The sequence below is a fragment of the Paramisgurnus dabryanus genome, chromosome 12 (genome assembly GCF_030506205.2).
Source record: "Paramisgurnus dabryanus chromosome 12, PD_genome_1.1, whole genome shotgun sequence".
NCBI classification, from domain to species: domain Eukaryota; kingdom Metazoa; phylum Chordata; class Actinopteri; order Cypriniformes; family Cobitidae; genus Paramisgurnus; species Paramisgurnus dabryanus.
The window spans coordinates 23,571,312-23,589,117 of NC_133348.1; the positions used below are offsets into that span (position 1 = coordinate 23,571,312).

The following is a 17,806-nucleotide window of genomic DNA, read 5'->3' on the forward strand; positions in this document are numbered from 1 at the left end:
GTGAGTGTTTCTCATTATATCTGACTGTTGCATCTGCTTATGCATTACTGCATTACGAGCCTTGAACAAGACTCTCTTTGTCCACGCAATCATTTTAATGACCTCGGACCTCAGGACATCAGAGAACTAGTTAGTTGTTTATCAGAATGATGAGATAATGTCTATACAAGCCAATGGCTTATGAATGTCTAGCCACTGGCAAGTTCATAATAGTTTATGGGATTCCTGACTCAGTTGATCACAACGGTCATCTGCAGTCTTACGGGTGTTTTACGTGGTATGCAATAGGTGGCAAGATCACACCTGACTGTAATCGTTTTCAATGAATTAGTTAATTAGTTTGTTTTTCTAAATTAGTTAATTAATTTTGTAAATCCTGTTCTGTGTTGCATGCAAGTTATAGCTATAGTAAAACTAACACATGCAACAACAAAATACCACTTATTTTGTATTATTTTTCCACTTATTTTGCTCGTTTGTTCACTATTTCCTATATATTCAGTGCTTAATAGTGCACTATAAAGGGAAGAAGGGATGCTCTCTGATCTCAAGGTTCAGGGTTCCCACAGGTCATTGAAAATCTGGGGAAAAAATTCAAGGCCCTTGGATGTTTTTGAAAATATACATACATAGATACAGGTTATTTGAAAGTGCTTGAATCTATTTTATGCAGGACCGTTTCTGGGAAAAAATCCATATAATTCCCTGTGTAGTGTAGGATAATATCATAAAAATTCTAGACTTTCTTAGCACACGTGCTAAACTGTTCACTTTAAATGCTTATATCTTCTGTATGCAAATGTTGATTCATACCAAAATGCTTTTTTGCATAGTTGTGTTTGACAAATGAAGACGTCTTGGGTTACGTATGTAACTGTTGTTCCGTGAGAAGGGAACGAGACGCTGCGTCTCCATTTCCATACTTCCTGCGTCCCTGTAACTCCGTCTTTGGCAATATTTTAGATAGCGATATACTTCCTGGCTCCCGCGTCACCTTGTCTTGTCGTTAAGCCTCATCATTGGTTGAATTTGATATACACATTCAGACGCACTTACCCCTGGATGCGTCCCCAAAGTGTCACCGCAGTGACGCAACATGAGTTCCCTCAAAAGGGAACTGTAACAATGTATCTTGAAAGGTAACACGATGTAACCTTGCTCTCACTTGAAATGTGTCCCCACATTTAGTCTTTGAATTTGAGGGTATTGGACCTGGAAAGTCCTTGAAAGGTCCTTGAAGTTAACTAAGGTGTGGGAACCCTGAAGGTTAGAACATGCTGTCTAAAACAGCTTTTATGTTTGATACGAAGCTCTGGCACATGATGAAATCATTCAGACTTCCCATCAGTTAGTATGCAGCGCAGTCACAGTTTGCATTAGAACGGCAGCTGATGACTAAATGTGATGAACTTGCTTCAATTACTGAGTTGTTTTAGTTTCCAGTGACCCATCATGCATTAAAGATGATTATAGAAGTCTAAAGCTTTGTTTGACTAATGCACCATCAGGAAACTACTTCCATACTCTGCCCTTGTTAAAAGCCATATGGTTTCAGTTTACAACCATGGACTAAGTGTGCAGATTGTTTAAAGAGGGCTAAAATCGAAAAAAGTTGTATTACTTGTCATCTTATTTTTGTCCCTTTAAAAAGGACTCCGTATCCTCTTCATCCATATCATCTCTGCTTGCTCTTTGGGATGAAGTAAGTTTGTTGAAAGAAGCCCCTTCCTTTATGACCTTGAAGGAAAACACCACAATTTTTTAATATTTTACTATGTTCTTACCTCAACCTAGACACATTAATACGTACCTATCTTTTTTCAATGCGTGCACTTTTAATCTTTGTACAGCGCGTCATGAATGTGTTAGCATTTAGCCTAGCCCCATTCATTCCTTAGGATTCAAACAGGGATGATTTTAAAATCCACCAAACACTTCCATGTTTTCCCTATTTAAAGACTGTTACATGAGTAGTTACACAAGTAAGTACGCTGGCACAAAATAAAACGTGGCATTTTTTAAGCAGAAGAGCACTTAGTTTGCAGCACTTGTTTGTTTTATCCCTGTTTGGATCATAAGAAATAAATGGGGCTAGGCTAAATGCTAACACATTCACAACGCAATGTAAGAAGATTGACTGCATGTATTGAAAAAAGATGGGTATGTATTAATTTGTCTAAGTTGAGGTGAGAAAAACGTTGGTGTTTTCCTTTAAGCCTTGGTGGGAGTGATCTGTCAGCAGACAAAATACTTATTTTATAGAAAATTATAACCTGGTGCTACATCCAACCATTACAACCTAACATTCAAGGTGTCATTTGCTTTACACCTTCGTCTAACCAGCATGTCAACCAGTCGATTGCATCTTTTTGCCTGCTGACCGTGTTGCTCGCCGCAATGCGCTAGATCCTGTTAAATCTAATTGTAGATGCTAAAGGTTAGCAAGTCAATGCTTAGAGCATGACTCAGGATTAGCATTCATCTGTTAGCATTAACCACCTCTTTATTGTATTCTAACCTCGTAAAGGGCTAACGTGAATAACATCCTTCTTCATTTAACTAGACTGCAAGTGCCCTAAACTGTTTTGGTTAAGTCCTTGAGCGATGCTGGGGAATAAATGTCTGTGATGTGGATTGAATTTAGTTTTAAATTAAAATGAATGAAAGATTATGGGGAATGTTTCATCAAGAATACAGTCCAAAGGCAGTGATGAGTTTTGTTAGGATGTGTTGGATAGATCCTGGAACTGAACTGATGTGTATTTAGTTGTCACAAACACACAGTTAGTCCAATTAGTGTGTTGCCTGGTTTATTTGTATGTCATTTTAAGGTTTTGTTTGAAGTCTGAGTAATGCTGTGGTGTTTGGTTTGATGATTTGAGTCATAAACTGCACATGAGTACAAATCTTCTGCCAAAAATCACAAAATAAGACTAATTACACATACTTGAGGTTAGGGGGCATGAACAAACTCCTAACTCTAAACTTCAGCACATACAGTAAATGTGAATGAAAATCATATGCAGTATTGTTTACAGTGCTCACCAGGTACACGAAAAACAGACTATACTGTAAAATCAAGAGACATGTCTGTGATTGGTTCAAATGCTGCAACATAGTTTGACTTTCTACTATGCCCAAAATGCTTAGCATCTTGCCAACTGCCAGCGTTTTTTTTAACCCTGGAGAACCCACGGGGTCAAATTTGGCCAATGTTAATTGCTGCAACACAAAATTTTCTTGGGTTCTCCATTAATAACACTGCCCTTCCATTGGAAACAACTGAAAAAAATATGCTGGACATAGTGAAAAATGCTTTGGTGGACACAAGCTATACATAAGCAACTTTTTTTCATGATTTTCCCATGTGAGCATGTGACCTGAATACTTACTTGTGTTGCAAACCAAAAATTATTTGTTAATTTTTGTGAAATTTTAAGGCTATTTTTAAAACTGACCCCCACAGAAATTGTGTTTGTCATGAATGTAAGCAACAGGAAGTTGTAGGACAAAAGAAGTTGTGTGATGGAATATAAATAGCTTACAGCAAATGCTAGCACAACATTTTAAGCAATTTCACCCCTGTTGTCTTTTTTCTCAGTCAAGCTCTATTGGAGAAGTGGATGCCACACCCCAGAAATCGGAAACCTCAGCATCGGTGACTTCAGAACAGGATGTGAGTGTCCACCTCACGCTTCCTATTACATTCAGTTACTATCAGACTTCCTGTCTGATGCATTGGTCATTGATGTAGTCATTTCCCTTTAAAGTCCTTGATATTGATGAGACTTGACAAATTAAATCCTTTGTCCCATCTTGACAAAACATACAAAAATATGATGTCTAAATATGTTTTGGATGCTATGTGTGCTATAATACTGCTCTCTAATACTGTAGGAACCAGTGAAGACTCCAGTTACCACCCCTGTAGCTCCGTCACCCCTTTATCAGCCCACCCTCACTGCACCAAAGGTACATGCTTATTCACCAACCGCCATCTAATGTGTCCAACCCATTTCTCCTTATTAACCTATTTCCATTACCTGTTTCGCTCTGCCTTTTGTATTTAGTGCTTTGACTGTTCCTATTTTTTCTGTCAATAGCCTAAAGCTCACCAGCTGAGCATCAAGACCTTTTCTAGCCCAACTCAGTGCACTCACTGTACATCACTGATGGTGGGCCAGATCCGACAAGGGTTCGCCTGTGAAGGTAAGCTAGCCGCCCATGTCACTGATGCATAAAATATGCAGTATCTTTGATTTACAAAACTGCTGATTTTATTTTAAACCAAAAAGACACGTTTCATTTGAATAAAGAGTTTCATGTAAACTGTGTGTGAATGTTTAATAGTAATAAAAAAATTTTTTATCTGTCTCGTCTCTTTAAGTGTGTTCGTTCATCTGCCACGTGTCCTGTAAAGACAACGCGCCACAGATTTGCCCCATTCCACCAGAGCAGGCCAAGAGACCTCTGGGTATTGATGTGCAAAGGGGCATTGGCACAGCATACAAAGGCTTTGTCAGGGTGAGAATGAATTTTTTAAAGGTTGAATGATGAAGTGTCACATTAAAGATTGCATAACAACACTTGAATTAAACATCATATGATCATGAACTATAATTAACTGTTAAAGGTCACTAAACCTCATCTTCAGTAATGTGTTAAAATACCTTTTTTTTTACTTTGCATTTATATATTTACTCCTTTTTTCAGATCCCAAAGCCAACAGGAGTGAAGAAGGGTTGGCAGAGGGCCTATGCTGTAGTGTGTGACTGTAAACTTTTCCTCTATGAGGTGCCTGAAGGGAAGTCCACTCAGCCGGTTGTAACGGCCAGTCAAGTCCTTGACTTGAGGTCAGAATTAGCCATTTTCTTGACTCACATTCACTCAGGTCAACTAATAATGTAATGGTGATCTGCTAATAGATTAAATTGTACCTACAGAGACGAAATATGCTGTCCAAGCACAAAATGCAAATAAAATTGGCTAGTAAATAAAGCAGACTTAAAGGATTAGTCAATTTTCTTTAAAAATAATCCAGATAATTTACTCAATAGCATGTCATCCAAAATGTTGATGTTTTTCTTTGTTCAGTCGAGAAGGAATTATGTTTTTTGAGGAAAACATTTCAGGATTTTTCTCATTTTAATGGACTTTAATGGACCCCAACACTTATCAGTTTTAATGCATTTTAAAACTGCAGTTTCATTGGAGTTTCAAAGGACACTAAATGATCCCAAACGAGGCATAAGGGTCTTCTCTAGCGAAACGATTGTCATTTTTGGCAAGAAAAATAAAAAATATGCACTTTTAAACCACAACTTCTCATCTTCCTCCGGTCCTGTGACGCACCAGCGCGCCCCCACGTAATTGCGTTATGCCGTGGAAAGGTCACATAAAATGCAGATTTGCAGACTATTTTAAACAATAAACTGACACAAAGACGTTAATTAGTATCATTCGATATACAACAACGTCAAAAGCTTCCTCTTTCACCACATTTGTAAACACTGGGGCTTAGTTTCGCATACATCATCTGTGACCTCTTGACGTTATGGCGTATTACGTGAAGTTGCGCTGCCGCGTCACAGGACCGGAAATAGACTAGAAGTTGTGGTTTAAAAGTGCATATATTTTTCTTTTTCTTTCCAAAAATGACAATCGTTTTGCTAAATAAGACCCTTATGCCTTGTTTAAGATTGTTTAGAGTCCTTTGAAACTGCAATTTTAAACTGCATTAAAACTGTTAAGTGTTAAGTGTTGGGGTCCATTAAAGTCCATTAAAATAAGAAAAATCTGGAATGTTTTCCTCAAAAAAACATAATTTCTTCTCGACTGAACAAAGAAAGATATCAACATTTTAAATGACATGGTGCTGAGTAAATTATCTAGAATTTTTTTTTTTTAAATGGACAAATCCTTTAATGGCTAGTACATTTATTGGAAACTGTAACATAAAACACGTTCATGCAGAACGAGCAAGTCAGTTGTTTACCGGTGTACTTTGTAGCTATTTATTACTGAATTAGCCTGTACTCTTTGTCCTTAAAATACAAGGAATAAACATCTATGATTTACTGAGAACAAAATACACATATGTTATTGAAATAATGAAATACAGTTTTCAAATACACAATTAATTCAATTCTTTTTATTTTAAGCTCTTTCTTGATTTTAGGTCCTAATTGTGATTTGATATTTTGTAAAATTGTTTATTTCTTTTTCTAGAGATGAGGAGTTTTCTGTCAGCTCTGTGTTGGCGTCCGACGTGATCCATGCCAGTCGTAAAGACATTCCATGCATCTTCAGGGTATGCTCTAAAAATATTTCAGCATTGCTTTTATTGCACAACTGTGCATCACTCTGATAATTGACAATATTTCCCACGATTTGCGAACTGTGCAGGTAACATCATCCGCCCTGAACTCCCCGATCCGGCCGGTGCCTCTGCTGGTGTTGGCTGAGAACGAGGCGGAGAAGAGGAAGTGGGTGGGAATCCTGGAGGGTCTGCAGAACATCTTGGCAAAGAACCGGCTCAAGAACCGCATAGTTCATCTCCTGCACGAGGCTTACGACAGCAGCCTGCCAGCCATCAAAACTACGCTCTCTGCTGCCATCGTGGGTACGTACAGTGGTTGATGTTTGTTGATTTGACTAAAAACTTAATTTGTTTCTGTTGAAGTCTAGGTACAATATAATGGATATATAAAATATTACTTTTTGGGGGGTAAAAGACATCATAATTGTGAGATTATCAGGTGGCTGTGTCAAAAAGAGCTCAAATTCACAATCTGTCTGTGTTCTTTTCATCCCCTCTGAACTGCTGTTATCTCTGAAGATCGAGAGCGAATTGCCTTGGGGACAGAAGAAGGCCTGTTTGTAGTCGAAATCACCAGAGACGGTACGTCTCTTCCTGCTGCTTTGTTTTTGCCATTCATTTCTTTTTAAACCATTCCAGAATGTTAACAAAATCCCCATGATCCTCTTTCAGTCATCGTTCGTGCTGCAGACTGTAAAAAAGTTTGCCAGATCGAGCCCATTCCAAAAGAGAAGATGGTCGCCCTGCTTTGTGGTCGTAACCGGCATGTCCACCTATACCCCTGGGCTGCACTAGACGGTGCAGAGGCCACTTTTGACGCCAAGCTTACGGAAACGAAAGGCTGCCAGGCTATGACCATAGGTACCCTACGCCCGGGTGGCCCGGCGTGCCTGCTGGCAGCTGTAAAGCGGCAGGTCCTCTGCTATGAAATCACACGCGCAAAGCCCCATCATCGCAAACTGTGGGAGGTGCAGGCACCCGGTATCGCCCTGTGGCTGGGTATCATTCGTGAGCGGCTCTGCGTGGGTTACCCATCAGGCTTTGCTTTGCTGGCCATGCAGGGAGAGTCTTCCCCCGTCAGCCTGGTGAGCCCCACAGATCCCTCGCTAGCATTTTTGGCACAACAGTCCCTGGACGCGCTGCACGCTATGGAGGTGGGAGCCAACGAATTTCTGCTGTGCTTCAGTCAACTTGGAGTGTACGTGGATGCACAGGGACGGAGATCTCGGACGCAGGAGCTGATGTGGCCCGCCACACCACTTGCCTGCAGTAAGTGGTGAAATAAGTTTTAAAGCAGCTGTAATTGTATGTGAAGGTTCAAATTCCAATATTTTTCTTGTGTAGACTTGTAGGATGAGAGGATTAGGAAAGAACTGAGGAGAGGGCAAAACAGGGAGGAGAATGAAGAATTTGAGTTGGAAAGGTGAAATAAATGTAGCATTAGCAGAGGTTTTGCAAGTTTGCCCTGACCTTTCCAGTCTCAAACATGGTGTTTGACACTCCTGGGTATATAAATCCTCAAAGTTCTGTTTTTTGGTTATATTAAACATCACACATGGACAAGTAGAAATTGACTGTAGGTTTGAGAAACATTGGCTATTACGAGACAAATCCCTTAAGTTCCAAAAAGACAACCGTAACAAGAATCCCATCTGTAGACATGTCATATAAGTCATGAAAACACAAAATACATGTTCTGAGTTTCACGCTCCTCATCCATGTTACAAGCGTGAGGGAGCGTGCAAACAGAAAACATGTCCGGACAATTTTTTATTGGCTTTTGTGCACCTGGCCATAGCACTAACTCAGTTTACAGCAGGTCTGTCAATTTTCGAGTAACATAGAAATTTTGCTGATGAAGGAGATATGAGACGCATAAACCAGATATTTACTCATTTCAGGCTCAAATTCAAACTACCTGACCGTGTACAGTGAATATGGAGTAGATGTGTTTGATGTCCACACCACAGAGTGGGTCCAGACCATTTCGTTAAGAAGGGTGAGTGATGTTTTTTTTCATATACATCTTTATGTAGTTGGGTTTTTGAGATTTTTCAGTTTTTATTTATGCTGTTAAAGCTGATCTGACTGTTTACTGTCTGTAGATTCGACCCCTGAACGTGGAGGGCAGTCTGAACCTGTTGGGCACCGAGCAGCCTCATCTCATTTACTTCAGCAACAACTCTCCAGGTCTGATCCCAACCCACGCACACTTTACCAACTCAACCCACACCTCAATACTCTTTCTGAATGTTATGTCTGCTCCACTGCTGAAATGATAGTTTGAGTCTCTAAATATTTCAATCCAACAGTAAAGAAATATTACCTTCAAAAATGAGGGTCAGTCATGGCAGAAAAATGTGTATTTGCAGGTCCAATAGAGCTTATAGTGCTGGCCAGTTAATGAAATGTATAGCTCCACCCTTTCTGTTCCATTAACGATTCGTCTACTATCCACATTGGCAGATCGCCCTCTTGATAAAGACGCTTTTGTTCGAAATGACCTCATTTTTTACACCTCCTCTAGGCTCGCTGCCAACTGCACATTTAGGCACATTCAGACACTGCGACTATGACATCAGAATCCCAGGATTCCTGTCATTGATGATTAGTTTCCAAAACTATATCCGTGTTAATAAAAATATATGGAGAGTTCAAATGCAAAACCCTGAAAGTAGCCTACATCTGACATGTTTTCTTGTAATTGAGCGTTTTTATCAAGTTTAGGTTCAGTAATTTCAGTTAAATAGCAATGGAAAGGTTATTAGTCGGTAATTAAAAATGCTTTAATTTCACAATGTCACTTCGGTCATTTCATTGGTATTTAACTTATTTGACTGTATTTTGCTGCAAACCCTCCAAGTGCATGCAAGCTTTTTTAGCCAAAACCTCCACTTAAATATAAATATAATAATTTAAAAAATATTAAATATAATAATTATATTAAATACATAAAAATAAATCAATTATTAATAAAAAAAATTTATTTGGACAAGACATAGTAAACAGTTGCAAAATCAATAAAGATGCAAATCAGAATGTAAAAATGATAAAAACTGAACTAGACATTAGGGGGCGCTGTGATCCATGTCACTGCTACATTTGTGTTGTTGTGTTCACAAGTACTTAAAAGCGACCAAAAATTGAATGTGATCCAGGGTAATTTCATGTGCTGTCGTTAATCCAATTCATCTTTCCTTGCACTTAGAGGACTTTGCTTAAAATGACGTGGTGTTTTGCAGGTTATGTCAACAAAACGATATTTCTGAATGTCGGAATTTAGCGGAATTTAAGCAAATGTATGTAGTATAGGCATATAATACATGCGGTTAATATCATTATTACATTTTTGACAGTGGTGGCGTTTGGCGGCTTTTGCATCTGAACTATAATGCATCCTCATATATAATTTTGCTCATAAACATTGCATTTGCATTTATGGATTTGGTAGACAATTTTATCAAAAGCAAGTTGCAGTTTATTCAAGTTACACACTTTATTATTAATGTGTTTGTTTCTTGGGATCAAACTCATGACCTTGGCTGCTCTACCAGTTGAGATACAAGAACACATTGAGTCCTAATCATAATTTTTTCGTTTTCATTTTAGTGGCTAAATGTAAGAAATATTGTGTGGTAAAAATTTGTATGTGTTTTGCCTCTTAAAGTGAGGGTCAGACTTTAAGGCCATGCCTAGAGTTTAAAAATGTGCTCCAAAAAGGATATGATTGTGGTCCCATCTTATCACAAGGACCATCTGATCATTCCTCCCAGCCTACCTGCAACTTAAAGTCGCAATGAAAAGTAAAATAAAAAACTGTAATTTGTTTTGTAATTTTGTGGTATTTTTTTACAAATGATTTATCTGTGAGCTTCATTAATTTAAAAAAATGAATGTGCCCTCATAATCTTTAATCAAAAATGCAACGATCTCTCTATACTTCCGGTCAAAATGTATGGCAGGTGGGTGGGGTCCGGGAGAATATCGCTGCGATTAGCAATTAGCAACACGACCCAACTTCAAATGATCCAATCAGATCTCGATGGACAAATTCAAATCCAGCCCTCCCTTATTTCATTTCAGAGGCCGGTTTTACTCGGATACACGTCACCACGGAGAAAATTAGGCAATTGATGCTTCAGTTTCATGGCGACTTTAAGTAGCTGTTGGAAGATTTAAAGGGATCGTTCACCCCAAAAATAAAAATTCTGTCTTCATTTACTCACCCTCATGTTGTCACAAACCCAAATACATTTCTTTGTTCTGATAAACACACAGGAAGATATTTTGAGAAATGTTTGTAACCAAACCGTTTGTGGACCCCATTCATGTCCATGGTAGGATAAAAAAATTCTATGGAAGTAAATGGGGTTCAGGAACGGTTTGGCTAAACATTTCTTAAAATATATTCATCAGAACAACAACATTTATACAGGTTTGTAACAACATGAAAGTTAGTAAATGATGAGAGAATTTTCATTTTTGGGTGAACTATCCCTTCAAAATGGATTAAACTAACTGTTAGGTTATTACAAACCCTACTTTTACTGAGAGCATCTCATTTAAAGAGTCTTTGACAGCATTATCTTTCGGCTCACTCATTGATACTGTTGGTTCTGCAGAGGGTTGTGAACTGGCCATCCCTGAGACCTCAGACAACAGTAAGAAACTGATGGTGAGGACACGCAGCAAAAGGAAGTTCCTCTTTAAAGTGCCAGAGGAGGAGCGGTTACAGCAGAGAAGGTCAGATGGCTTCAGGCGCTGAATTCGCAGATTGCACCACTGCCACACCCCTCCTAAACCACGTAACATCATTTCTTTTTTTTTCTTTTTGATAGGGAGATGCTGAGGGATCCTGAGATGAGATCAAAGCTGATCTCAAACCCCATCAATTTCAACCACGTTGCTCACATGGGCCCAGGAGATGGCATGCAGGTTCTGATGGACTTGCCTCTGGTAATATCTTAAATTCTGGGTTTGTAAAGATCAAAAGCTTTAGCTCAACACCGGCTGCTGAATCCAGGGGTCTTATTTTCCATTTATCTGAATTAATAAGCACTTGCAAAGCTAAGGGCCTGGTAGCATGAGACCCCTGATGGGGTGACCTATCAGCTAAAGAGATTTTAAAATTCACTGTTTACCATTAAACCCTTGAGCAAAGTCCTTAAGCCCAGGTTTCTTGAAGATGATGCTTAATCCCTCAGCACTTTAGGTTTTACAATTTAGGTTTTGAAGCATTGTGCTAACAAGCCGATCGCTTGAATCCACATGATGTTGAGGGGTTATTAGTAAACTTGTTTATAAATCAGAAAGATTGCATTGCTGACTGCTTTGGTTTTATACATCCTAACATCCTTTGATTTCATTTGACAACACAGCACCAAAGTCTTTCCTTACTTTCTGCATGTTTCTTCTTATTCAAAGCCAGCCAGCCCCACTCTTCCACCCTCACACCTTTCTCTCTGTCTCTCTCTCTCTTTTCCTGTTCACTTCTGTTTTCCGCTCTGGTTTTGGATTCGCTCTGTCCTCTGGTTGCCGTGGCAGCAGCAGAGCGAGACTCCCTCCCCCTCATCCTCTCGCCATCACGCCCTGATCTCCCCTCCGATCAACTTTGAGCACGTCTATCACATGAGCTCCGTCTCTGCCGGGCTCTATCTGCAGAAAGAGCCTTCTTCACAGCAGAGCCTGCTTCAGTTCTCCTCTTCCTCCTCCTCTCCTTCCACATCCTCCCTGGGAAGGGTAGGCTAGCAACACCCCCCCCCACTTCCCCCTCTTCCTTTTCCTTCCCATCCCTGCCTCACCCACGCTTCCTTTCCTCCCCCACTTCTGTTTGATGTCATCTGTTTTGCTGAACTCTATTCGGGCCTGGTTGATGTGACTCAGGGTGTTATTTTTGGGGTTGAAGATCAGAAGTTAAGATATACAAGGATGTGAATAGTCTAGTCAGGATGAAGCACAAATTTATAGTGTTTGCTAGTCTGTATTTAAGAAGGTGGTGATGGTGCACTGCCTGACTTTAGAAGAAGGAACCCTTTGACAGAAATGTAATATAATAAACAATACTGTGCAAAAGTCTTAGGCCACACTGCCAGAATTAGATTAGTTGTTTTTGCAATGTTATAGTGATATATAATGGTTTCTCAGTCTCTCTAATAGAATACATACAGGAAATGTGTATATAGTAATAAAAACTGTATAAAAATGATCAAACTGATGTCAAGTGTTTTAGGGTAAACTCCCCTTCCACTTGAGCAATAGCAGGAAACTGCAGGATCACTTAAACCTAAATAAAATTAAATCCTTTTACTTCATTTTTCTCAAAAACTCTGAAGATGTGTTTAGTGCCAAGAGAGGTCACACTAAACACAAACGATGCCTAAAGAAGACATTTAGTCCTGAATTTTGTTTTTTATATATGAAGAGTTTGGTTCCAAAATGCAATAAGCGCCATTTTTTAACAAAAATGAGTTACTGCCAAAATAAGTATTATATCAGGTCAGTATTTAAAAGTAAATTCTTAATTTTACGCAAAATCCAATATCCGCTGTGTTATTCTGTCATCTTTTCTCCCTTTTTTCCCAAAACGCAATAAACGCCACTCCTCCTTTTCTACAGAATGCAATAAATCCGCTCCACATATTACAGCGCACCATTCCACGCAATGTAAACAAACAGTGGCGGCGCGTTGAGTACACAGAATCCTTGTATTCGTCATCTACTTTGTACTTCGTGATCAACAAACAAACAAACAAAAACAAAATAATACTTTAATAGCATTGATAAACCTGTGGTGGCTTTCTGTGACGGGAAAGAAACGTAAGCCATCAAAATCAAATAATTTACACGATAGGCACTCGGGAGACGATCCCTTGGTCTCCCGACAGCATCTAGCTTCTCTCGTGCTAAAAAAAACTTTCCATAATTTTACTCAAAGTCAACGAGAAGTGTTTTTGATTAATGCCATTAATGTTTATTTTTTACATCATTGTGTACAGCTGTTCAACTAAATGAATATAAAATGGCAAAAATGAATGCACATTTATACATTAATTGAATAGATTTATCGAATTTTGACAAAAAAATGTCATGGATTTATTGCATTTTGTGGAAAAAATAATTCGTTTTTATAATAAATCTTTGAAAATCAAGTTATAGATTTGAATTTTTTATGTTTTTATAACCTAAAGATGCTATGTGAACGTAACAGAAAATAGTGGTTTTCATCTTGTCACTTTCTTGGTATAGAAAACATGTTTTTACCGAAATTTGTCAAAATGGATTTATTGCGTTTTGAAACCAAACTCTTTATATATACATATTGTTTCTGTATTTTGTGTTTGTATCTTAATAAAATAGATTGAAAATAAATATGGATGGACATTTAAACTTCTAAAACAACAAGTCTGGAGGTGGTGGCCTAAGACTTTTGCACAGTACTGTATATAACTTCATTATCAGTGGTGTATTAAAGACCTCCCATAATAAACTGTATTGTTTTTATTACCTTAAAGTGAGCCGTTTTTATACACTGCAGGTCCCCTTAAATGGAAGTTGTCGCCATGTCTTACAGTAGCCATAAATGGACAAATTGCTTTACAGAGCGCATTTCGTCCCCAGCTACCGTAGCTTCTATTTGTGTTTTTAAATTGAAGGGTGAACCGTGGACTGAGCTGTTGGTTGCAATTCGCAATCTCACCCCTAGATGCCGCTAAAAACCCACACTGAACCTTTAAAGAAGCTTTGTGCCGTATAATATAAAAACCGTAAAAAATGACTTATAGGGACACTCCACTTAAAAAAATTAATATGCTCATTTTCCAGCTCCCCTAAAGTTAAACATTTGATTTTTACAGTTTTGGAATCCATTCAGCTGATCTCCGGGTCTGGCGGTGTCACTTTTAGCATAGCTTAGCACAATCCATTGAATCTGATTAGACCATTAGCATTGCACTAAAAAAATAACCAAAGAGTTTGGATATTTTTCCTCTTTAATCGCAACTTTTAATTTTCCATCGGTCTTAGTGCACGATGTAACTACAGAAGAGTCAAGTTTTAAAAAGGGAACAATATCAAACCTCTGGTTATTTTTAGGCCCAATGCTAATGGTCTAATCAGATTCAATAGATTATGCTTAAAGTGGTGCCGCCAGACCCGTAGATCAGCTGAATGGATTCCAAAAAGGTAAAAATCAAATGTTTAACTCTAGGGGAGCTGGAAAATGAGCATATTTTCAAAAAAGTGGAGTGTCCATTTAAGCTTGGTTTACACAGACAGGGTCACATTCTCATAAAGCCACAAAAGGTTTACAACAAGTCTGCAATATGTTACACCCAAGGATTTATTGATGCATTGCTGTGTTTATTCCCAAAGTAAAAACCTTGAGTACTTTTAAACAAAATTATGTTTGGTGTAATTGACATTGTACCACAAATGCTGACAATAAAGATAATAATATAGTGTAAGTCGTGAATAAAATGAAGGAATGTTTTCAAGCTGTATAAGTGCATAATGACTGGCTTGGTTAAAATATATATATGAAGATTCTCACTCTGTGTACATCTGCTGCAGAGTGTGATGCCCTCTCAGGATGATCCATCTAAAGAAAGGCCCCGCCCTCTTTCTAGTATCTCACGGCAACAGAGAAGCAAGACCCACATCACCCGCACTGCCTCAGGTGGGTGTAATTTTCCTCGCACGGACGTGTGACGATATTCACACGCCCTGTTTGCACATCTAATATAGTTTAAATTTGTTTATTTTGAAGGAGGAGGAGATTTCGGAGGAGCCGGGTCATCTCGAAGTATTTCTGATCAAGATCAAGACTATGATAGAGAGGTAACATACACATGGAATATTTTGCTCGCCCCAGATTTGGTAACGTCGCTTGATACATGATGGATGTTATGGAGCTTTGAGAGCCTTTTTATGTGTCCTGATTTTGTGGTCTGTAATAACTGCCCCAGTTTTCATAGTAAAACTCCCCAAACACTCAGGCTTAGAGTCCTAGAGTATGAAACAATACTGAAAGAATACAACTTTAAGTTTGAAAAATGTACTTGTCATTAGGTGAGTTCACCACTCCCAAAAATGCCAGGATGGGATGACAAATAGTACAGAAAATACGGATTAGTCATTGGGAAATGTTTGTTTATCCCATCTCTCTCTATTCCCCTTGTTTTCTTCCTCCAGCCCGACTCGGACTCCACCAAACACTCAACCCCCTCCAACAGCTCCAACCCCAGCAGCCCCCCGAGCCCCAACTCTCCCCATCGCAGTCAGCTAACTCTGGACGGCCTGGATCAAAGCCTGGATGGCTGAGCGAGGAGAAAGCCCCTTTTAGCCCTGCGAGCACCTCAGGCACCCCACGTATTTAGGACTCCCTGTGAAGTGCCAAGACTCTCCTGCTCATCCCCTACGCGGGCCTAAATTTTACCCCCGGGTAGCGGAGAGGATATATCGCTGCAAGTGAAATCAAGCTCCGATTGATCCAGCCACAAGTCGGCATGACGGCACCAGAGCCACCAGCCATCAAAAAAAAAAACACAAATCATGCCCCCTGGTGGAGATATTGTTGTGGTGTAATCACTAACAGGGTCAGATTTAGCAGTATGATGAACGTTTTTTTATTTTTAATCTTAATTTCATGCCATTCTCCTGCAAGTTGTTTTTTATTATTATTATTTACTTTAGTGAATGAACAGATGCATCTGCTGTGTCAGAATTGCTTGAGTACTCCTGAATCTGTCATGGAGGATTATTAGCTTCCCTAAACGGAGAACGAGGGGAGTCGAGGGGAAAGCGACGACTTGGGTGTTTTTAATACATGTATATTATCAGGACATTCAACATTCATCAAGTGGGCTGAAGAAAGAAGCAGATGGGAAGGATTGAACTGATGATGTAGAATATATACTGACGTTCTTATATAAACCAAGTACACAATTCCTCGCTGCTCTTTAGGGACCAGTGAACTAGCTCACCTCATCTCAGGTGAGCAATATAGATCAGTGACACAAAGGCAATGATTTTTGTCTGACTTTGGGGGGTTTAAGACAAACCAGAGGGCACTTTTATTGCTATAAAATTTCTCTCTCTCTCTTTTTCTCTCTTTCCAGTTCGGCATTTTAAACCAGCCTTTGTAATATTCATGTTTTAACTTAGATGTTTCCCACAAAAATAATATTTAGTTGGTGGAACACCGCTTATAACCAGGCGCAAAACGAAAGCAACAAAAAGGAACAGACTTTACATATAGATAAGTGTTATTAAAATAATTATAATAATAAAAAAAGAAAGGCACACAACTCAGATTATTCATAGGATTTTTTTCAGTAGTTCCTCTCAAGATGCTGCTTTGTGTGCTCTATTTAAAAATGAAAGATTTAAGATATGTGATAAGGTTATCTCACCATAGCCATGCTCTAACTCTGGTTTATGATGTTTTACACACGTTAGTCCTTTAAACAGCCTTTTCTGTTAAAAAGAAGACTCTTATCGGGATGCTGATAGGAATATGTTGACATCTAAGGGTGTAGGAAATCTTGGCATGGCTGACATATCCGTTATCACACAAGTGTGCCTTTCGTGCCAACTTTGTTTTCGGTAATAAACTGTCCGCTCGAGCATTTCAGTGGTTTTAATAGGCCTGATGGTAATGTTTCGCATTGTCCTCTGCCCTTCTTAAACACTGTAAGAACCTTGCACACGTTTTAGTCCCAGGAATTGATTTTGTGTGAATGTTTTTTTTTTCCTGATTCCCCCTGTATTTCACTCGTCTGCTGCATCAGACGAACGATTATCCTCAGAACACTACTGCTTTTACTTTAAAAGAGAAAAAAATCACAGGTTGAAATCTTTGTAATTATTGACTTGTTAGCCACATAAATTTGAACAAACAATAAAAGAGTACCTGTTGTGCTTTTTTTGTTGAATCGGTGTCTATTTGGGAAATGTTTTGAATATGCATATCTGCAATAAAAATTTTAATTTATCTTTATTTGGATGAGTTGAAATCACAAGTGTGTGCGCTTTAATAGTTAATAAACTTGAGAACTGCTGAAAACCTAGAATTTTATTTATGTAATAGCCTTCAAATGTTGTTCAAATATAATACTTCATCAAAATAAAGTACGAAAATCGTCATTGGTGGTACTTTTTCAAAAAGTACAAATTTTTACCTAAAGGAGGGTGCATATTAGTATCTCAGAGGTAAATCTGTACCCAAATTGTACATAGGACCTTTTAAAAAGGCACCGTCCCAGTGACACCTGGGCTACTCCATTGTTATGGATGTGACATTTGCAGTCAAAGCTTGAAATAGAAATTCTCTGAAAATGCATTTTTTTACCAATATATTGAGCCATCGGTTATATTCCTAAACCCCTGATAATAGACATCAGAAAAATATCTATTGTCTAGTACAAGATTTCTTTTTTTAGTTGAGGGAAAAATGCATTTGTTCTGGATGTGAATAAATGTTTTCCTTTG

The 17,806-nt window shown here is 38.6% G+C and overlaps 1 protein-coding gene across 3 annotated transcripts in view; it reads left to right on the forward strand.

The window, feature by feature from the left end:
- The window catches only part of cdc42bpb (CDC42 binding protein kinase beta (DMPK-like)), a 71,162-nt gene extending 53,847 nt beyond the window's left edge, over positions 1–17,315 (forward strand). Inside the window, exons 21-37 of one of the 3 annotated variants that reach the window (XM_065257263.2) lie at positions 3,602–3,676; positions 3,898–3,972; positions 4,104–4,209; positions 4,388–4,524; positions 4,714–4,853; positions 6,229–6,310; positions 6,406–6,622; positions 6,839–6,901; positions 6,992–7,588; positions 8,221–8,318; positions 8,425–8,509; positions 10,942–11,062; positions 11,158–11,275; positions 11,864–12,058; positions 14,888–14,993; positions 15,084–15,154; positions 15,509–17,315. In XM_065257263.2, coding sequence (XP_065113335.1) covers positions 3,602–3,676; positions 3,898–3,972; positions 4,104–4,209; positions 4,388–4,524; positions 4,714–4,853; positions 6,229–6,310; positions 6,406–6,622; positions 6,839–6,901; positions 6,992–7,588; positions 8,221–8,318; positions 8,425–8,509; positions 10,942–11,062; positions 11,158–11,275; positions 11,864–12,058; positions 14,888–14,993; positions 15,084–15,154; positions 15,509–15,637 — 2,415 coding nt within the window. In that variant the 3' untranslated portion in view covers positions 15,638–17,315. The remainder of the gene's footprint in view (positions 1–3,601; positions 3,677–3,897; positions 3,973–4,103; positions 4,210–4,387; positions 4,525–4,713; positions 4,854–6,228; positions 6,311–6,405; positions 6,623–6,838; positions 6,902–6,991; positions 7,589–8,220; positions 8,319–8,424; positions 8,510–10,941; positions 11,063–11,157; positions 11,276–11,863; positions 12,059–14,887; positions 14,994–15,083; positions 15,155–15,508) is intronic. The other 2 variants (XM_065257264.2, XM_065257265.2) reach the window with 2 other exon arrangements.
- Positions 17,316–17,806: the final 491 nt, after the last annotated feature.